This window comes from Callorhinchus milii, unplaced genomic scaffold (genome assembly GCF_018977255.1).
Source record: "Callorhinchus milii isolate IMCB2004 unplaced genomic scaffold, IMCB_Cmil_1.0 Scaffold5, whole genome shotgun sequence".
Classification (NCBI taxonomy): domain Eukaryota; kingdom Metazoa; phylum Chordata; class Chondrichthyes; order Chimaeriformes; family Callorhinchidae; genus Callorhinchus; species Callorhinchus milii.
The window spans coordinates 9,670,308-9,693,571 of NW_024704746.1; the positions used below are offsets into that span (position 1 = coordinate 9,670,308).

The window sequence follows — 23,264 nt, forward strand, 5'->3', positions numbered from 1 at the left end:
CCTCTCCTTTTCATACTCCCATGCACACATGGTGCGCGCACCCACACACCCACGCGAATGCGCGCACCCACCCACCCGCGCGCGCACCCACACACACTCACGCGTATACACACACACACTCACGTGTACACACACAGTAATATGCACACACTCGCATCAACATGCACACACACATTAATGTACACACACATAGCCAATTTGTGCACAGCAATGTCCCACAGGTGACCAATTTTATCTGAGAGATTGTTGGCCAGGACACCAGGAGAAAGTCTCTTCCCTTTTCAAATTGTGTCATGGGAATTTTTAATGTCCACCTGAACAGGCAGGTGGGACCTCTGTTTAATGTCCCATTTGAAGGACAGCATCTCCAATAATGCACTGCATTGGAGCATCAGCCTAGACTGTGAGCTAAAAGTCCTCACATGGGGCTTTTGAAACAATACATTGGAAATGCGCTATTATAGGGCACCTATTTTTTCCCAGGTTAGCAAATTTGGGACTTTGATCACTATCAAAGTTTCAAAGAAATTGGAAAAAAAAGAAAGGCAATTGCTTAACAGAAAACGCACATACAACGGTTTTCTATCGTTCCTACCAGTAACCTTTGTGTCGTGAACAGAGTTAATCGTAATAATAATAATCCTCATGCCAGGAGGATGTCACAAAGCGTTTCACATGATATATTGCAAAGTGTAGTGCCTGTGTGTTTTGTGGGAGTTCCCAGATGACTGGATTCCACTCAGAGGGAGAAATAATAATAATAATAATCCTTGCATTTGATATAGCGCTTTTCACGTCGGGAGGACGTCCCAAAGCGCTTCACAGAATATACTGTAAAGTGAATTGACTGTATATTTGTGGGCGAACGCGGCAGCCAATTGCGCACAGCAATGTCCCACAAACAGTCGTGGATTGAAAATGACCAATTTATTATTGTTTTTGGTTTTTTGGAGGGATTATTATTAGGCGTGTGGAGTAAGGAAACTTGCCCAAGGTTTCGCCCTGCCTGGAATTGAACTCAGGTCTCTCACTTGCAAAGCGAGTGCTCTAACCACTGAGCTACAGGACTCCACAAATGCTGGAAAATGAAAAGATCGGAATGCCACAGTCTGACCCAGACCTCCAAACAGATCTGTACAAACCCCTCGCGGTGTGGGGGCAAGAGACTGTGCTCTTCATCCAAATGCTGATGTCTATGCAAGAGATCTTTCCCCCTGGAAATTAGCCCCAGTAAATGCATAATTTTTTTTTAAAATGCTGCTTAAATGTTTAATAGGATGACCTTTAAAACAAACAATTCCTTTTTTTTGAAAAAATGTCTAAGCACAAAATTATCCATCTTATAATGACACAACCATTTAATTGAGCCACATTCAACACAGGATGCAGGAAGAGGTCGCCTGGTTTTCATTAATTCTTATGCGATATAATTACATTTCACTAGCTCTGGGGGCAAGCGTTCCATCCGAGAAGGTAACGAGATGAGTCGTGCTCTGCCCATTAAAATAGTTAGGGAAGCTGAGCAGGGAAAGCTTAACTCTAAAACAAACAGAAGACTTAGTCAGCCATTTCCAAATGTCTGCTCTGATCCAATCACCCATTGTTTTGAGCTGTGGGGTTGGGTCCCCGAGTTTGGAGAATGCATTTGCTGGTTGAGGCACAAATGCTTTGCAATCATAAACATGTATGTTAGGACAAATAGAGTGGGTCGAGTGATGAATGGCCACCATTGTCCAAACTGTAAAAATTAATCAAACGCGCCAATAAAATGCGCGCTAGCCTACAGAAAATTGGCTTCAGTAACCTTACAAAGCATTTAATTAGGTTGCAATTCTCAGCAAGAGGGGTTCACCAAACTAAATCGTTTGTCAAATGTAAAGGAATTTAAATTTTACGGTCAAATTGCACTTTTAAAATAAATATTTAGTCCAAACGCTAAAGGCGGTGAAATCGGCAGTAACCCAATTGGCACAGCAGAGAAGTGCTTGCATTTCATACAGATTTCGGTGAAGATTTGTGCCTTTGTTTAGGGTTATAGAGTAGAGAGATGATTATCGTATTAATGGGGACTGGCCTCATTGTGGATAAGTTAACAGTGCAAATAAGTGGCCTTCATTTTATCATTATCTTCTCAGATTACTCTTTCTCGCTCATCACCGGAGCTTGTGAATTGCTGAATTTAAAGCTCTTGGGTTAGTTTATTATGGTGAATGTATGGCGTCCCCCAACCCAAGGTCTCTCAACCTCAATCTGTCACTTTGCAATGGCTTGTTCTCAGCCTGTCTGAATCCTGCTCTCCAGGTCTAAATAACTCAAAGTTGGCAAACAGTTTGTTATTTTTTCCGTGGTGTCAGTTCATTACAGGATTTTCTATATAAGTGTACTGTATATTTTGTAGATAAACGAGGCAGCTGATTTGCACACAGCGATGTCCCACAAACAACCATTGTAGTGAATGACCAATTTTATCTGGAGGATTGTTGGCCCCGACACCGAGAGAAATTATCTTCTCTTTTCGAATAGTGCCATAGGATTTTTAGGTTGCACTTGAACAGGGAGATGGACCTTGGTTTAATGTCTCATCTACACGAAGGCACCTCCAACAATATATCTCTCTTCCAGCACTGCACTTGTGTCAGTCTGGGCACTGAGTTCAAAGTCCTGATGTGGGAGACTTGAACCCATAACAGACATTCTGTAGAGGTGACAGTGCTACCAAATGAGCCAGACTGATGTCTGTGTCGCTCCCCACCCTCCCACTCAGGCGCCAACTCTCAAAAGGCAGATCTGGAATTTCCATGTGTAGGTGGGATGTATGGAATTCTCAGTTTGGTTTGGATGTTCTTAAGCGCGGTGACCAGCAAAAGGCAGAGTGCAGGCAGGCGATAGCGTTCAGGGCTGTAAGTGATGTGAAATTCCACTCACGGGATCAACAACAACTTGCATTTATACAAAGCCCCTCATGTGAGGTAGAGTCCCGGAGTGCTTGACAGTGGCGGAGGCTGACAACGAGCCAGGATCATCTGTGGTGTAATTGCAGGAGAATTGTCTGAAAAGCTGCGATTTGTTAACAGTAATTTTACTGATGATTGAAAGGCATAGCCCACGATCCTCGGCTTGCGGATGCTGTGATGAGTCCAGGTTGCCATGGCACCACCATAACTTCATGTGGCAATTTTTTCCAAAACTGAGAACCACTTAAGAAAAAAAAGTGTCCCTTCTGGTTTGTTTATGTCAGTTTCTCGTAGAACAAACAGTGAAATCCAACAACCAAAGACACTGGCCAAAACCTCAAACTCATCCAGCGGGTGAGTAGAGGGCCACATTTGATACCACAACTATTTGGGAAATGAAACTAATTGCATTCCTAAAAGCTGAGCTAATATTCCAAATTATTTCAGCAATGGAATCGAGCTCGATGGGCCAAGCAGCTGAGCTTCATCAGAGATCTCAAATACAATTGCCGTGCTCTACATTCCTATCGGGACCAAAAGACGACAATCTTCCTGGCCTCTGGGGGCGTTTGTCTGGAAGCTAAACTGTTTATCTCATTATTCTTTAGCCAATTATTTATGCTAGTTTCTATTTGTAATCGCAAGCAAATCGACCAAATCGCATTACCATTTTGGTGCAATCTTTTCTACTTATTGCAAGGCCGAGCTCTCTCTCCAAAACCCAATGGTTTGTTTACTCCTCTGGTGTAAATAATAACAATCCTTGCATTTTTAATATAGTGCCTTATCACAGGATTTTACTGCAATGTACAGTGACTGTGGATTTGTAGGCATACTTTGCAGTCAATTTGTGCATGAGGTGTCCCACAAACAACCAGTGATCATTAACTTCATGGCTGTTTGTGAGACACTGTGAGTGTGCAAATTGGCTGCTGCATTTGCCAACAAAATACAGTCACTACACTTCAGTGAATCTTGTGAAGAGAATTGAGAAGTCCTCCTTATCAGACGTGTTATTATTCTTACCTAGACTGGACAAAATTGGTGTCTGGACTCTTAAGTAGATCTAAACTGGAGATATTTGGGAAAATATCCAACAAGTTGCAAATTGGGCCAATTTGGCGCAGTTTGGGGTTGGAAAAATGACTTTGAAGTTTGTTTCTTGGGTCGCTGTTGTGGAATTAATGATTATAAATAGTGGGGAATGGAATTTTCCTGCAAAGACATGAAAACGGTAAACCTGTAGTTGAGCCATCTCGAACAAGTCAAATTCTCTTTGTGACCATTACACAAATGTTGTTTCAGTGTCTGCTTTGATGCAAACATAAAGGAAATTTATAAATGTACATTTGTACTGTATTTTGAAGCAGTCTTTCTTATGCGCAGGCTGTGATTTAAGAACTGCAGAAAATCAGCTTCCAAATTCATCCAGAATTTGTCCAAAATTCTGCACGATTAAATTTTTTTATGAGAATAGTCTTAAGACAACGAGCATGAGGAATTTCAGGCCTGTTGCCCCCGCTTCCATAGTCTGTGATACTATCTCAACACGGGTGTCACCTCCCCCAAATCAGCCACATCCAGCAAAGCTCAGTTTGTAGTGCTCTCGCCACCAAGTCAGCAGCCTGTAGGTTCACGCCCCACATTGGAACGCTGAACTCAGGAGTCTAAGCTGATGTTCCAGTGGGGTGCTGGGGAGGTGCTGAATTGGTGGGGGTGCTGTCCTTCAGCTGAGACATTAAACTGAGGCCCCTTCTGCCTGTTCAGGCAGATGTGAAAGATCCCATGGCACTATTCGAAAAGGGGAGTTTCCGTGTGAAGAGCGCAATATAAACACAGGTTGTTGTGGTGGAGGTGTCCTGATCAGTAATACCCCCGATAAAACTCGTCATTCACTTCAAGGCTGTTTGTTGGACATTGCTTTGTGCAAATTGGTTGCTGCGTCGGCTTATAATAAACCGTCACTACAGTTCAGGAAATCCTGTGTGGCCTTACAGAGAGTTTCTTAATCATGTGACGAGAAAACAAGGCTCCAAACAATATTTTCATATTTGTGCTCAAGCTGCAATTTATTCGAGACGTTTCTGATCGCATCTATTTCTCCGTTTCCATTCACTTTGCCAGAAAGTGAAATGATGGCTTTGAGAGACTGCGTAAGACACCCGAGTACAGTGGATAAACAGCGCATTGGAGCTTCCGGGGGAAGAGCATCAATAGAAAGTTCACACGGTGCCTCAGACTCAACACATCTGCCATACTAATCCAAACAACATTCTTTTGTCACAAGGGAGGGGAGGGGGGAATAAACAAACAAAAGCTAGTTATTGAATCGGAAACATTGAATAGATCTCTGGATTTATTTGACAGATTTATCCAATTAAATATTTTATGAAACGTGGTGATGTTTTCCCCAATGGGTTTGCTGAGTGACCTTTCCATCCTTTCACAGAACCTTAACGGCTAGTTTACAAGCGCTGTGGCACATTATACACATCTGTGCAGCGTTCCAAGGTCTGTCTATCTGTCTGTTCCCCACCCATCCAACGTATATTTTAATGTGACCTGATGGAACTGCAGGAGGGATGAAAATGACAGAGCAAAGATAGGCTGCAGTCCTGGCATCTGCAGGCAACATGCTTATTTTGTATGTGTTGTGTGGCAATGTTCATGAAGCTGTGATGACCACAGGGAAGAGGACATGATCACTTTCAGTCTATAACATTGCGGCTTAAATGGAGGGAAAGAGGTTTTAGTTGATGGCTTCAGGCCATAAATTTTGAGCAACAGACCATAATCTGTAAATAGCTCGGAAGGGATTCAAATGAATGGATTTTTGAAATTATTATTATAGCCAAGAAATCTGAACAGTAACTGAGGGGTTGGCTTCCAAAAAACACACCAAATGCAATAACTGCTTGAGTCGGTTCCTGTGGCAGCTGAAAGGAGGCATGAGCACAAAGCCACCCTGCCCCCACTTGTAGATTTCCCCCAAAGTAATTCGCTATCCAATCTCACAGCTACAAGCTCTGGAACTCCCTTCCTCAATCCTTCTGCCTTACCCTCTCTTTGCCTTTCTTCAGATCTTGCTCTAAAAAGGGTGCCTCTGGTCATCACCCCTTTATCCCTGTCTTAGAGTCAAACTACGTTATTGTAAAGCACTCCAAGATGCTATCCCGATTGAGTGGAACACTCATGTGGAGTATAAACACTGGCACCAACTAGTTGGGCCAAATGTTCCGGGTTTCTGGACTGTACAATCTATATATATCTACGATTCTTTCTCCATTTAGTTAGTTAATATAACACTGCTGTGCACAATTGGCTACCACGTTTCGCCCACAAAATATATAGTCAATTCACTTTAGAGTATATTCTGTGAAGCACTTTGAGACGTGTCGAAGACATGAAAAGTCGCTATGTCAAATGTAAGGATTATTACTATTATAATGGCATTGAGCATGTGTGTGTGTGTTGTGTGTGTGTCCACCCATCTCCTGCTTTACCTCATTGACTTGCTTCTTGTCGAGGTGAAAGACCTGACCAGAACTCGTGGAAGCAATTTCCTCATAAGCTTTGTAACCAACATGGCTTCGGTCATCACAGTCCCCGGTCAGCACAAACACTACCTGCAGGAAGAAAACATCTGAGCCTGAGAAACAATTATCGAATATTGCTATTTAAAATAGTTATGCACGATAGAGCTTTTCAGAATAGGAAGACATCTCATCGGGCCTCACAGGATTTACTGTAATTTGTAGCCGGGTATATTACACATGTGGCAACCCATCACTATACTTAACAGTATCCAAATCAGACTGAGTCACAAATCAGACATACATATCGGACCTACACAAGGACATTTCTCTGCGTCTGGAATGGAATATGCACTCTCTCCCAGAAGGAACGCATCCTGCTTACCTACATCCAGAGAGTATTGGACGCAGGTTGGGAGTTGCCAAGGCTTGGGGACCCCAGAGTCTTCGTTGGGGCAACTGCTGGGATCTAACCAGCTAAAACCACACGGCTTACTATTGAGCAAGGCTCACGGGCAGCGAGATAAACAACAAACAGAGAATCTGCTTCTTCTTTATGAAAAGCTAGATGGGATGGTGGTGGTGGGGAGGGGGGAGTGTAGGTGCAGTGTCTGCAACTCACCTGAGACTGCTTCTGTTGGATAAGCTGTAAAACTTCATTTGTTAGCCTGTAGTCCTTAGAACGAGCATCTGTGAAGACGTAGATAAAAGAACCAGGAAGAGAGATCTCCAAAGCAATCTTGATTGCACCGATACTCATCTCAGGGCAGTCCCCGCCTCCCTGATTGAAACAAAAGAAATTTGTGAGTGTCAGTTAACAACAACAAACATTTATATAGCAACCTACTCTCGGGGCAGCTTCACGGAGAGCTTAACAACTATTGAGGAAACCTTGAGTGCTGCTGGCCTCCAACTGGAGCTGTCCGTCACATCAGATTGAGGTAGACCTTCGATTAAAACTCAAATGGCTCTGTTTGAAGCAAACCTCAGACAAGTCATGCAAGGAAGGCCCTTTAACTCCACTCTGCTCCTTTCATTGTTTGCACTCAGGGATGCAATGGATAGAAAGTCAAAGGCCAAAGCTCGAGCACAGCAGAGCATCACTTGGGGTGGATTGCGTTGACACTGGGAAATTGTGGATCACCCTGTAAAAACACAGGGCCTTTAATCCACATTTTACAACAACAGTATTCTTTTTGTTGGTCTAGAACAGGCTGGAGCCATAGCTGTCAAACAGCAAACCGATGTAACATCCTGTCCTAGGCTTCTTTGCCCTGTAATAGTTGTTGAAGTTCAGTTGAGCAATCACAGGGACCCTATTCATCATTCTTTGGGCAGTTTGTAATAAATGGCCATTGCATTGCTTGCTTGCTGCACGTTTCACTATCTGAATGCTGTACACCCAGGAGACTGGAAATGCCAGGAGTGAGTAGCCTGGGAGAAGGAGAAATGGGTACATGAAAACGGAGACAGCAATAAGGTGAAACAACAAGAATAAGTTGCATTTATATAGCGCACCTCACGCAGGGTAGTATCTTAACAACAAGATTACATAGCGATTATATAGATTTTATAGCGCCTTTCACGTTGAGAGGACGTCCCAAGGCACTGGACAGTGTACAGCATTTCAGACCCGAGCTGGGGTCAGGGAGGGAGAAGGGAGGGGAGGGGGGTGACCGATGGCATGGTCAAAGAGGAGGGTTTTGAGGAGGGATTTAAAGGAGACTAAGGAGGGGGCGAGGCAGAGTGATTGGGAGATGGAATTCCAGAGGTTGGGGGCAGAATGGCTGAAAGCTCTACCGCCAATGGTGGGACGGGTGGGTCGGGGGACATGGAACAGGCCGTAAAGCACTTTAGAAAGAAAAAAAGAGATATACGCACACGGGGAGAGAATGAAAGAAACCAGAATAGTGGGAGAGATTAATATTTTTGCAGGCAGAGAAGAAGAGAAAAACAAAGTAGGAGTGAGATAGCAGGCACAGGATTAGAGCAAGAAGGAGAGAGATAGTTAACAGGTTGAGAGAGAGAGAGAGAGAGCGCGCATGTGTGAGTGAGAGGCTGCAAGCAGAACATTTATAAGCTTACAATTATTGAAATAGATTCTTTGCACTGCAAATTTTGGATCAATGTTACATATTTGTTGAATTTAATGCGGGTTTGAATCAATCATGGGTTTACCTGGGATTAATTTGCCCTACAATATTTCTTGCAGTGGATTTGCTCAATAAGCAGAGATGTTTCTGATGTGGTCTGATTTGCAATATTCGCGAAGGGCTGCCGAGAATTCTAACAGGGATTCCTTGCGGCAGAAATCCCTACAACTCATTGGAAATATCGCAAATTAGACCCCTATCATCGGTGGGGGGAAAACTCAGGTCTATAATGCAGATTTTGGCATCCATATTCAACTCAGAATGATAGGGCATCAGAATACTTGGAGGGCTGCCTCTGGTTTATACTCATGTGTATGTATGTACAACACAGATCTCCATTATGAGCAGCATGTTAAGGCTCCACAGAGGAACACATCTGGAAACAAGATGAATGGAATGCTGGCTGCAAATTGTCCTCTTGCCCATCAGTGAGTGACGGTGTTTGACAACACCAAACTACAAAAGAAGCCCTAAAGCACCTTCTGAAAATAATTTCAGCATCTCCTTCACCTCCCCTCGCACCTCTCCTATCCACTCCGTCAAAAGGGGCAATATTTTCCCGCAGCTCCGAAATCATTAGGAAGGTGACAGTCTGAAAGCCCTCCTCAATCACGGAGTCCCACACAAAAAGAAAAATGCAGCCTTTTGACTCCTGAACGAAGAGCCGGTAGAGGAAGGCTGGAGACAGACAGAAAATGAGAGAAGGACGATAACGTCAATTTCAAGGGAAAGGAAACAGTCAGTGTGTAATGTCTCAGATTCATCCTTGGCAGAGAGGAACATCATCGGGGAGGAACGGAAAGAGCTAACCAGTTTTTGTGAGCAGTGGCTCCGACACGCAGTTAGTTACAGCTTAATGTCTTCCTGCTGTTGGGAGCACAAAGAATACTGATTCAAGTTTGGACTCTGTTATCAACATGAAAATCATGGGGCTTTTTTTTCAAAAAAAAATGTTTTTAAAATAGTGTTTTTGTGTTTGTTTGTTTTCCTTCACACTTTGAGCTACGTATTGACACTCGTCTTCCTCATCAAGTCGAAAGGGAAGTTGTGGTGTTCTGTGCTGTACAAGAGTGAGTGAGCTTTAATCCACATTCCAGTTGCACTACAGAGAACGCACGTTATAACAAAGTGTGCTATAATGCAGAACTACTGCAATTATTAAGTGGAATCATGTGTGCGCACGGTGTTCAGTTAGCTCTTCACCATTACAAACCACTGGCGGGATATTTCCTTTGCAGTTGCGTCCGAGGAATATTCCACGCTCCATCCGTTTCTACGGAGGGGCTGTGCGGAGTCCAGTTTCAAGCCACTGTCAGTTTGGGATACAGTAAAACTGCAGCCAGTCCTGAGATTCTTACTAAACTCTCTCGCTCAGTCCATTTAACTGAATTCTTTAGCAAAGAGCAAACTACACGGATTTATCTTCCTCAACAAATTCCATATGTGGGCAAACATAAGAGAACGACATAGAGAAAACTTCGCATTGGGTCAGCTCTGTGTCAATGCACAAGTGAAAGATGGTGGATTTGCTTCTAGGGGGTGACTGAATAGCTCAGCCTGTTTTTTGTGCCAAAATAGTGAGTGAATTGGTGAAGGGAAACTTAAACACATGCTTTACATTATGAATGCTTTCTCTCTCAATTGAACTGCAAGTTTAAATAAAAATAATAACCCATGCATTCGATATAGCACCTTTCACATCAGGAGGATTGCTCAAAGGCAAACGTGTATTTTGTAGGTTCTGCAGTACTGGACGTGAGCTCTACCAAAGGAGCCTAGATAATTCTTGATGTTATTGTAAAGAACTCTCATTCCCTGAAGTGGACCTTTATTAAGTGTTTAGTCAGGACATCATGCAAGGTTTGCACTATTATTCAACTAGCACATTCTTGGCAAAGCTATAGGAGCAGTGGGACTTGCCTCAATGTAAAGTACACAAAATGCAGAGTCACTAGATTACACTAGACTAAGCATTTGTTTAACTAGACTACAGAAACCCCATTGAGATGTCACCAAACCTGCTACACCAAAAGAAATGCAAAGATGTACTGTATATGGACATCGCACTCTATTGAAGGGAAGCAGCTTTTGCAGCCCCCTTGGATATCTGTGACTCAATCTGTGTTCAAAGTCAACTCACAAATAACCATCATCCTCTTCACATATCTTGAACTATTACTCTTCAAGAAACAAGCATGGAGTCTTGATTTCCAGTGAGTGAAGCAAACCATCACTTGGAGTTGATTCAGGTGTTGGGATCTTCACATCGAGTTTGATTGAAAATCAACAGTGAGGTTGAATTAGGATTTGAGATATTCACAGTGAGTTGATCCATAGTGCATTCGATTTAGCACTTACACAAATTTAAGAATCGGGGTTGATTTAGAAATTGGTATCTCTATTCTAGGGATTGGCTTAAGATTTTGAAACTCCACATTGGATTTGATTTAGGACTCGGAGTCTCTACATTGGAAGCATACGTGAGTGTGATTTGAAACAGAACTTTATACAGAAACAAAAGGCGTCTGTTTGACACATTATGTTCCTGACCCTATTCAGATACCGTTCATAATCTTACCCATGAGGGTTTAGTGCCATCACTTTACTTAAGAACCTAATGTTCAATTGTCTTCAGTAAACTGCCTCACATAAAAGCGGAATAACATTGTGATGTTCCATGACTTAGAGCTTGGTCCTCATTGAGTTCTAGTCAAGCTCATACCAAACAGGATGATATCTTCAAGTGTTCAGTCATGACTTCTTACCTGGACATATAGCTCCCTGAGTTCATACTGAAATTTCTTAGGATCTGTGGTAATGGTGACAGGACCAATCTCTGGAAAAAAAAAATAATAATTTTAAAACACAAAACACATTCAAGATGGTCAGGGCAAAGATCATCTATCGAGACACCCTTTCCCCCTCTCCAGCAAGGCTCCATTGGCTTCATCCACCTACAGAACACACATAATCACTGCATGTTACAATATATCCTTTGGGACATCCTCCTGATGTGAAAGTGCTACATCGGCGTAAGGAATTTATTTATTGTTTATTATCCAGTGCCGTTTTTATGAATAAAAATCTCAACGGTGAGAGAACAGCCATTTCTACACAAACTTGGGGGTTGATGGGAAAGGAATGACAGCCTCTTGTTAGGGATAAACATTCTATCTTAAATTTATGTTGTGTGACTATGAGTCGAGCCTTATCTGTGGAGATTATCAACAAGAAAGCTGAACTGTGGCAAATAAAATACTGATATTTTATTGGCCTGCTCTGAAGATGCAATTCATTCTCTGCAGAACAATAATGCAAGACCAGTGGAATTGTCCGAGTATTAGTATCAGACGCGTGAAGCCACAAGTGAAGGCTACCACGTTTTAATGTAGTATGAAATCTGCGACAGTTTGAGGAAATGATCTTTCCAATGCCCCCCCCACCCCCCATATTACCCTCTCGCTCAGTCACTGAACTCTCAAACAACGCACCCAACTGAAGCTAATTGAAACCAGCTTGCTTCAGCCCCAACAGAGGATGGACCGTGGGGGAGCAAGCATCATCTTCCATGGCCCAATTCCACATCCCCATCCATCTACATTAACAAACTGTCTGACCCCCTGGCCCGTTCCTGTCCAGTGGAGACTAAGTGCATCATGTTTCACACTAAGCAGGCAATAGGCTTCACAGGAAATTGAAGTCTTCACGTTTGCAATTTTATGAGGTAGTTTTATTGAACAAAAGGCACCCTGCATTCTGTAAGAGATAATTTGTCAGCTGAGCGATTGAATTACAGTATTTAGTGGAGAGTACACAGCCCACATTCTTTAGCCCTGTGTAAAATCCATGCACATTGGGTCAATCTGGAATAGCAAGGCAACTTTATCCCTCACATAACTGATGTGGTCTCCATTGCAGTCCCGGATTACAGCAAAGGATAAAAGCATAAATCACTGTTAAGCTTTTTACAATTGACTGCAGAGTTCTTCCTAAAGTAACTCTTTTTCAGCAAAGCCTGAAAGCACTCGCTAATAAAACTGCTCTAGCCGTCTGGCTGGTTGGTTATGATTTATAACGTCTAAAGATGATGCTGATAACAGCTGAAATATTTCCCGTGAACAGATCAAGTCTGGCGACCTGTTGGATCAATACGTAGATACTCTGAAGTCCAGTTCGAATTTTAGGCCGTTTCAATGATCGCCACAAGAGCATGAGGCACGCTCTCGAAAGGAATTAGGGCAATTCAACTAATTCTGAAAATCTGACACACGACATAGTTCAGAAAGTGGGCAATACAGTCTGTGCACTTTGGACTTACACAGTTGCATGTACCATAGTTGCCCAGGTGCCCACTTCACAAGTGCACAGTTCAAGTATACAGTTGGCCAACTTGTCAGGATTTACCCAAAAGCTTTTTTTTGAAGCATTGTAGTGACACGTTCATCATCTCATCATCTACGATGCAAGGCAAAAACCAAGAGGACAAAATGTATCGATGCATTGCACAGACTCTCAAACTCTTAAGTATCCACTGCCTGGTCCTGCCTCTGCATTCAGCATTTGGCAGATGAGTGCTCCCAACTGGAAATTCCCACTCAGCTTGACCACAGGCCTTCCCCACCCCACAGCCCACCCAAGGGTGTTGCACAATCTCTGGCTCAGAGCAGACTGCTTCCTTTAGCAATACAGCCTTTACGATGCCAGCAAGCGAGTGAATGCTGACGCTGACATCCAGATTGCGGATTGCGTTCAGTTCAACACCCGAGTGGCAATATAAAACCATAACAACAACAACAACAACAACAAGATTCCATTTATAAAGCGCCTTTCACGTCAGGAGGACGTCCCAAGGCGCTGCACAGTTGGGTCATGACCCGAGCAGGGGGGAAATGGTCAGGGTGAGGGAAGGGAGGGAGCGAGGAGGGGGGAAATGGTCAGGGTGAGGGGAGGGAAGGGAGGGAGCGAGGAGGGGGAAGAGAGTCGAGAGGGGAGCTGAAGGCACGGTCAAAGAGAAAGCCAGTCCCCAGATTCAGATCCTTTACACAGTTATTCTGCTGAGGGCTAGAGATACAAGTGTTGAAGCGCATTAAACCTGCTCCCAACGATGGCCCTTTCATGCCAGCTTGTTTAGTGTGGCGTGGTGCCTTCTGTTGTGAGGGCAGCCTACGTTTTTCTCTCTCTCTCTCTCTCTGGACATCGGCAAGAAGATAATATGAAGTAGTGAGTCCTGTAGCTCAATGGTTAGAGCACTCGCTTTGCAAGTGAGAGACCTGAGTTCAATTCCAGGCAGGGCGAAACCTTGGGCAAGTTTTCTTACTCCACACGCCTAATAATAATCCCTCCAAAAACAATAATAATTGGTCATTTTCATGTTTGTTTGTGGGACATTGCTGTGCGCAATTGGCTGCCGCGTTCGCCCACAAATATACAGTCAATTCACTTTACAGTGTGTTCTGTGAAGCGCTTTGGGACGTCCTCCCGACGTGAAAAGCGCTATATCAAATGCAAGGATTATTATTATTAAAAGAGTTTTCCGAAAGAAGGAATGCTACAAGCTGGCATTGATAGGGCATTGTAGTGCTGGTTAGTGCTACACGTTTGTCACAATTCCCTCATTCATTCATTTCTCTAGAGACTCCTGTTGGGAAGCATTAGTCCTGTCTAGTCTTAGTGTTTGTGTGTGTATATGTGTGCACAAGAATTGTCTTGCCTCCCTCTGTATAGATCACTTCCAGTACTGTAGAACCTACACATTCGCCCACAAAACACACACTTTCCAGTACAACCTGTAAGCGCTTTGAAACTCCCTCCCGACCTAGAAGGCACTATGCCAACTGTATGGGTTATTATTATAAAGTGTGACTGCGTGTGTGAAAATGGGATGTGTGTGTGAGAAACTACTGTATATAAACACATATGGTATAATATACATGCATTGCATTTAGATATGTGCATATATGTACAATAAACAAACAATAAAATATACTGGACAACAAAAAATCTGCAGTGAATTAAAATGCTTCATAGTTAAGTTATGATTAAAAAATCCCATAATAAAACATTCTGCAAGCTGCACAGTTTTTGTCTTGGTTCTACAGATGTCAAGCATATGGTCAGAATTCTCTCAAGTTATTGACTCTGTCTCCGACCCAAGCTTAATATTGTGGCCGATGTTCTATGGGTGAAAGGGTTTGTAACAGATTGTAGTTTCTATGTATTGGAACTTAAGATAGATATTATTTCTTTATTTCCACGCTGGGTGTAAGGTTGGCTGCCAGCCATAATGGAATAGCTGTTATAATGGTGTAATTATGCCATGTGTGCTTTACACACACGTAGAGCAATAATGTTTTTGTGCTGGTCCCTATCTCCTACAAACTATCAAGGGCGGCTTGGAGTGGTGTGGATTGGCCATTGCATTCACCTACAGATGCACAGTCACTACACTTCACAATATATCCTGTGAAGCGCTTTGAGATGTCCTCCCGCTGTGAAAATGGCTACATCAAATGTAAGGACCTATTATTTGGTAGACCATTATCTACCATAACTGGTGAAGGGTATCAAACAGGTACCGAGTGTAGAACATGTTCATTTCCTTCTCATTTCAGTGCCACAATTTTAATGTAATAAAGCGATCTCATTCCGAGTCGCATTTCTTTGGTTGTCACCCGGGTGACCCTGGTTGCAAACAATGTAGAGAGCAATGAGGGACTGGCAGTCCCCTCAAGGCTCCCTGCTTTGAATTTGTTATGGCTATTTAGGCCTGTGATGAATGGGGAGGAGAGGCAACTAATTAAAGTACACATTTAAACCTTTTATTTTGCATCTTTGAAGCCTGACTTTAAGTGATAAATGCTCTGCTTTTAACTCTCTCGACACCCAAATTGATGAACCTTGCAGCAGACAAAACAATGGTTAGGGTGCAACTTGTTACACAAAAAAAGTCGCAACATTCAAAACGCATTCCAAAACATTTTTTGAAAAAAACTTTCACAATCAGTGCTTTACAAACATTAGACCATTTTGTAAATCAAGCTCCATCTTTAACAGCTAGACAAAACCTACTGGAAACTTCTGAGGAAACGTCCTCCACAGGATTTACTGCAAAGTGTAGTGACAGTGTATTTTATAGAACAATGCAGAAGCCAATAATAACCATCATGTGCATAAAAACAAACTCCATTTGCTTTTTTTTAAAAAAAATGATCTTAGATTTATGCTGTTCTGAGCAGAAACTCATCAGATGGCTTTAAAAGGCTTGAAATTGATTCACAGTATCAGGAACCCGGGCACAGGGAGGGGTCTCAGGTAACACTTTCCTCCAACTCTTAAACTTAAGTATCCAGTGGTTCACAAAATGCTTATTGCTGGTGACTGTATGACGGAACTAAGTGGCATTGCAAGACATCAAATGTCACTGGCGTGAAATACTTCTAATAATTGAAAACAATAATCATAATCCTTGCATTTGATATAGCGTCTTATCACAGTGTTGAGACGTCTCAAAGCACTTCACAGAATTCACTGTAAAGCGTAGTCACTTTAGAACGTATTTTTTTAGGTCAACAAAGGAGCCAATTTAGAGACATCAAATTGTCCCACAAACAGCCAGGAAGTGAATGACCTAACTTTATGTGGAAGATTGTCAGCATGAACACAGGAGAAACTCCCTTCTCTTTTCAAATAGTGCCACAAGATCTTTAACACCCACCTGAACAGGCAGACGGTACCTCAGTTTAACTTCTTATCTGAAGGAATGACAACCCCAACAATTGCAGCACATCCCCAGCACTGCACTAGAGTGCGTCAGTCAATGAGTTGAAAGTGAGTTGTCTAGGCTTGTGGTAAATGATAAAGTACAAGTAAAAGATAATCCCACCCATTATAAAATTATGTAACTGCATTGCTTCCCAATTATAGCCATGCATTAAAACATACCCACTCAATGTCATGTTAATGACAAGAATACATTCCTTTTACCACAAAGGGTTTATGTGGGTGGTTTCACAGCCCTGATGGGACCTGTAAGCATTTCATAATAAATCTTTTCCTAATGGATTCTCAGACATTAGTTATTCATCGAGTGCTTGAAAACATGGCCAGCAAATAAAGAATAAGTGATGGATGGGCATGTGTTATACAAAGGAAAACTGATAGTCGGCAGCAAGTTATAAAGCAATAGTTCAGTCATGCTGCTCTGGTAACGTGAGGGAGGTGTTGGCAAAGCTCCACAATTGAATTACTGCAATGAACTCATTATTCTTTGTAACAGGAATGTAAAGCTGATGATTTTAATGCTCTTGTTCGATGTTAATGCTCAATTTGTTCCTCTAATCTGATGCTCCAGTGCAGAGCTGGGTGTGTGTTGTATTGTTGGATGCGCTGTCCTTTGGATGATACATTAAACCAAGGTCCCATCTGCCTGTTCAGGTGAACGTTAAAGATCCCATTGGACAATTCAAAAAGAGAAGGGGGTTTCTGCTGGTGTGCTGGCCAACAACCCTCCAAATAAACTTGGTCGCTCACTTCATGGCTGTTTGCGGGACGTTTATGTGCGCAAGTTGGCTGCCGTGTTCACCTATAAAATACGCTTTGCAATCAGTGCAGTCACTACACTTTACAGTAAATCCTGTGAAGCGCTTTGAGAGGTCCTCTGTCCTCTTTGCTTTACCAAAGTCGAGGATCATTATGATGTTATCTAATAAATGCACTGATTGAGGGGCAGGAAGGTCAAACCGCAGAAAATGGAAGGGCCATTGCATCACATGACTGAATGTGCAACATTTTAGGGTTCGGGCACTGATTAGTGCTGAATTAACACACTGCGAAGGACTCGTTAAATAACTCCTCTTGAAAACAGTGTCGAGCAGAGTATAGACAAATCTCCCTCTATCACAACCAACAAATATTTTGTGAACCCCCAAGATAGCGTGTTGGTGTGTCTGCGCGAAAAATAAATCCCAAAGGGTCATTTAATAGACACATCTGAAAAATAAAAATCACTCTCCGCCTCCACACACACGCCACCTACTGGAGCTGGCAAGAGCGAAGCGATTTGAAGCGTTCCAAGCAGATTTGAGCTGTCACTCAGCAATCGGATCATTTAAAGCTCATGTTTCCTTCCCCCCCCCCCTCCCCCCAAGTCAAAATAGTTTTAATGCTCACGAATCAGGTTGAGGAGTAAAGCAAAGGGGGTGGGGGGGATCTTTTACTTGGGTCAGAGTCTTGGATGACTCAGCTTTCACAATGTCACGATAAAACAGTGGGAAAGCTGATGTGTGTGCAGCTCACACTGCCCCTTTGTTACATACAACGTGTAACAGCATTCAGCAAACCACTGGATACCTAGGATTCTTAAGAGATAAGCGCAGCATTAATAGAGTCACTTAAAAACTCCACATACAATAATAGTCCTTGCATTTGATATAGCCCGTCATACCACGTCATTCAGACGTCTCAATGAGCTTTACTGAACATATTGTAAAGTGGATTGACTGTGTTTTTTGTGGGCGAAACGCAGCATTCAGTTGCGCACAGCAGTGTCCCACAAATAGTTGTGGATTGAGTGACCCAATTTTTATATAAAGGCTGTAAATAGACCTAATAATATATTAGGCTGGTTATCGTGACACTGCAATTACAGCTCCACTCGAACTTGTGGGTAGAAATTCCACCTGGGTCTAGCTTTACGTCATTAACACAGCACTTCAGAGCATCCAAAATTTGTTAAAACTCTTAAATGTCGCCAAAATTTCAAGATTGTTTCCTTTGAGAAACTTATGGAAAACAAGCTTCTAACATTAAAGCTGATTTCAACAATTTGCCAAATCTGCCCACTCTAAAATGCTATTTTAATAAGAGTAAACCTGGACCCAGACGAAATGCGACCCCAAAAGTTTTTACAGTTGCTGCTCCCAGTTTTTACAGTTGCTGTATTTGATGAAATGTGCTGGAGCTTACAATAACTTGTTTGCCTACAACATGCACAGACACTGCACTTTACAGTACATCCTGTGAAGCGCTTTGAAATGTCCTCCTGATGTGAAAAACGCTGCATCAAATGCAAGGATTACTATTAGTATTTGTACATAGAATCTTCTGTGCTTTGAATCTAGTCTGATATTCATCCTGGGAGAGAATTTGCATTCCATTCCAACAAACTCTCTCTGGAATTTCCCCGCGTAGGTGGGATACATGGAATTCTCAGTTTGGTTTGGATATGCTTAACCATGGTGATGGATTTCCGCATGTCAAAAGACACCCGGCTGGCCAAAAGAAAACCTGTAATGAGAACTTGCTAACTGGTGTAGCCATCATGATTTACACACCAAGAAATCTACCCAATGAGATAATTTGCCCTGGTTGCACACTGGAAATATTTTGGCATCTTTTAATTTGTGGGGGGCGCGGGGGGGGTGTGGGCGGAGAAGAGAGAGGTAGCCTTGTGAGGCTCTTAGTCAGAGTTCAGCAAAAGCGCTCAGGTCTGCAGAATTCCCAAGCATAAAAATGATAATGCCTTCCTGCTCTCAAACCCAGAGGGCCACACCGCTAATTAAAACAATATGGTAGGTCTGGGGCGTGTGAGAACTTGGGCCCACGGGACAATGTCTGGCCATGTCACTGCAAGTCTAACGTTTTGTCTAAGAAAAAAAAATGCCTTGGTTATCTAGATCCCACTGACTAGACGGACTTATCGGACTGTTGTTTTTAATTTTTTTTGGCCGTCAATGTATTTCTTTTTGTTAGCTGGACATTCCTGTCCCTGCTGTACGTGGCTCTCCAAATCTGGCAGCCTCACTGAGCTTAAGTATTCAGATCAACTCCGTGTCCGTCTACTTACAGCCAGAGCCGTTCAGTTGCACAGAAGCCACTCAGCCAGTTATTACCCCTGTAGTTAGTTAACCCGGTCGGTCTCCCATTGCAGATGTGTGAATACCTACAATCGACACAGACTGCTTTTTTACAGTGTGCAACGTAATGCTTTGCAGTCCTTCCGCGTGTGTAAGGTGTGTGGTTATAACAGGAACAAAAGGAATTTCAAATCCATGTCATCAACATGGTTACAAGATGAGTTAACTCCAGTAATGAGGTTGTAGCCTTGCAGTTACAGCTTTGAGACGCTCGAAGCAGTAATTTGCTATCAAGCGTAGTGACTATGTATTTTGTAGATGAATGCAACAGTGCCAATGGAACCCTCAATGAAGAGGCTGGGGGTCAAAGAGTAGATGGGGAGAAAGTTACTCACTATACATAAAGTTTTAAAAAATAAATTGTTTTAATGATCAAAAAGGCTGATATTTATGGCTGAGCTGGTGGTGGGATTACTCAAAGTAAAATGTACGGGGTTAAAAGTGCAGCAATTAATTATCACATCACATACTGCATTATTCTCTTTATAGTTAGCACAGGGGCCACAGGTCACAAACCACCTACGATTTGTTGCTTATAGGTTACGGAGTTGAGGTCACTCACTCAGCACTTTGTCAGGACTGGCAGGCTCCTGCACCACTAGTTGCTAACCGGTTACAGAAAAATGTTTCACCAGTTGTTAAACTGGGGCCCATGCTCCAACCAACAATCTGCACTCTCGTGTGCCATTTACACGAAGTTTAACGAAACAATCCACAGTTCCTATTTTTCTTCCCGCTGCACACTGAGGAATATTTGTGAGTTCAGAGACATTGCTCCGTGCTAAGGGGACTATATAAGGGCAAATTGTTGAATAGATTGGATCAGGTGGTTACCTGCTCAGATTTTGGCCCTGTTAATCCAGTCCTACGCTTGAAAAAATAATGCTCATCAGGACAGTGTCAAACGAACTTTAATGACAAATTATAACCCTTGCATTTGATTTAGCACTTGATCACGTCGCCAAGCACTTTACATTAGTCTAATTGGAACAATTCATTATGTGGAACTCAAGTTCGACCTTGCTTGTTGAGTAGGAAAGGGAGCTACACTTCCTACAACAATCAAAACTTGAGTCCAAGTGTTGGTGTTTAGTAAACATCAAATGCTTCCCATCTCTCAAAAAAGTTTCTTCAATTTTTTATACAAGATTTTTCATCTCATTATTATCTTTTATGATATAGATTGGGGGTTGGGGGCTCGGGATTGCTGATTGGGAATAGTCTTTGATGTTCAGTTTCAGCCACAATTGAAATGCTCACACTGATTAAATGTTCGCACTGATCTTTTAAATTACACTGGGAGCAGCAGGATCCGTATCCAGGAGTCAAAGCGACGCCAATGTGACAACACACCCCCACGCCCCCCGGGGGAGGAATCTTTCCCCATCAAGAAACCTAACTCAGTGGGTCTCCAGCAACCTGGTCTCTTTCCTCTCTCACTGGAGGAATTACTTATGGAGAAGAGCACATCCCTGCCCCTCTTTTCCCAAGAGCTTTTGTTCTCCTTTGAACTTAATGTAGCTGCAGCACTGACAGCTGTAAATAGTGTGGCTTGTTGTTTTAGTTTAACATTACTTGACCTTGTAAACATGGATTAAGTGCGTCCCTGAAGGAAAGCTGATCAGGCTTCAAAAGGTTCTTTCACACACAGTTGCCTGTGGTTTTCCTTTTGATGGGGTGATTGATCAGAGGCTCCTGAATGGAGACCCAAGGCAGTACAATGTGATGAGGAAACAAGAATTACGTAGAGTAATATGGCAAGCACACAAGCCTAACTGGTCCACACCAATGTTTATATTCCTCCACACAAGCCCCCACCCATCCTGTTCTCTCGCCTATATCTCCCTATTCCCTTCTCCCTCAGCTGTGCAGAGTTCCCCCTTAAATACGTTGATACGTTTTGTTTTAACCGCAGCATCTGTCAGTGATTGAAATATTGTACACTGTCCAGTGCCTTGGGATGTCCTCCCGACGTGAAAGGTGCTATACAAATGTAATCTTGTTGTTGTTGAGTTCCACATTCTCACCACTCTCTGGGTGAAGACCTTCCTCCTAAACTCCCCATTAGATTTACTACTATTTTTGTCCTTTAGTTTTGGACTCGCCAACAAACCTTCAAGTTTATTTTCTACTAATAAAAGCTGTGCTCCAAACTTAATGTCATCATTATTAGACCAAGCCATTAATAACGTAATAATCTGAGACACATCCCTTCTGGCATTTTGGCAAATTGTTCTGCAACATCCCTTTTCATTCATTCAGCCTCAGGATTCTGCATCTACATGTGATATAGTAAGAATAGGAGGAAGTCATTCAGGTCACTGATCCCGTGCACAAGGAACACATTATGAAATGCCACAGATTTCACTTAAAATAATCCTTTTGAATTGGCCGTTGCTTTTCCCTTTTTGCCTTTAATCAATGATATTGGTATCAATGCTATTCCTTTCCCAAAGCCAATCTTTGCTACCAGAGCTTCACCACATATTTTAAAAAGGGGGAGGGTTATAAAGGGAGCCATCAGTACATGCACATATAGCCTTCCTGCACAATATACCGAGATCCCATCTACCTGTTCAGGTGGATGTTAAAGATCCCACACATTATTCCAAAAGAAAAGGCAGTTTCTCTCGCCAGTGTTCTGGTTAACAAATTCCCCCAAATCAAATTGGTCACTCCATGGCTGTTTGTGGGATATTGTTGTACACAACTGACTGCCGCATTTCACCCAGAAAATACGCAGTCAATCCACTTTATAGATATCTCAACACCTTGATAAGGTGCAAAATCAAATGCAAGGATTATTTTTATTGTTGTAATACAGTATGTAGGAGAGCAAGTATCTGAATTTAGGTAAATTGTAACTTTCAATAGCCCTCAGTAATAGTTTCTCTGAGCTAAAAACCATCAGTGGTCTCCGGTGACAAAGGATATACAGTAACAGCAGGGAACTTTCTATATCCCTGTTAAAGGACTCTCCCTAATCACACAGAGAGTGGTCAGCACCTCATTAGCAAGTTACAAACATCCTGCTCAACCAGTGTAATGTGTGTGTGGCTGGATCCACCCCATCCATCCCACAATAGTCCGCTGTAGAAGCTATGGTGCAAAATGGGCTTCATCTAGGCTTCTCCCTCCCCCAACAATGCAAATGCAAACATTATTATGAAGTAATTATGGCAGCATTCAGAGAGAGAAAAAAAAAGAAGAGGCCTATTTTTGCTCCCTCCTCTTACAAACAGAGTGAGCAAACACAAAAGCACTTAATACAAGTTACATTTATATAGCATCATTCGCGTTGGGAAGATGGCCCAAAGTGCTTGACAATTTTGGCTGGGCACCAGAGCTGTGGGGGTGGATATGAGGAGGGGAAAGATGACCGAAAGCACAGTCTTTAAGGACAAGCTTTCCTTATGCCGAGGTACTGGAACTCTGACACACTTGGAGCCCGAAATTTCATCTGGTCTTTGTTAAGATCATTTTGTCTTAAAATTTAATACCATGCAAAATCGTGGAAACTTCTTAAATTCAACCATAATTTGAAAGTTGGTTTACCGCAGTTCTTGCAAGGAAATTGACCTTCAACAATCTTTAATTTTAAGGTAAAATAAGTCTTGTAGACAAAGACTAAGTGGAATTTCTAACCCTTTCATCTTTGAAAACTCGACTGACTTAGAAGGAAGCTTAACAGAAGAGCTAGGAATGCAGCCA

General features: G+C 42.5%; 1 protein-coding gene across 1 annotated transcript in view; it reads right to left on the reverse strand.

The window, feature by feature from the left end:
- The window catches only part of hmcn1 (hemicentin 1), a 162,635-nt gene that overhangs the window by 135,437 nt on the left and 3,934 nt on the right, over positions 1–23,264 (reverse strand). The window contains 3 exon segments of the mRNA XM_007895691.2: positions 6,458–6,580; positions 7,110–7,268; positions 11,406–11,476. Of these exon segments, the coding sequence (XP_007893882.2) occupies positions 6,458–6,580; positions 7,110–7,268; positions 11,406–11,476 (353 nt within the window).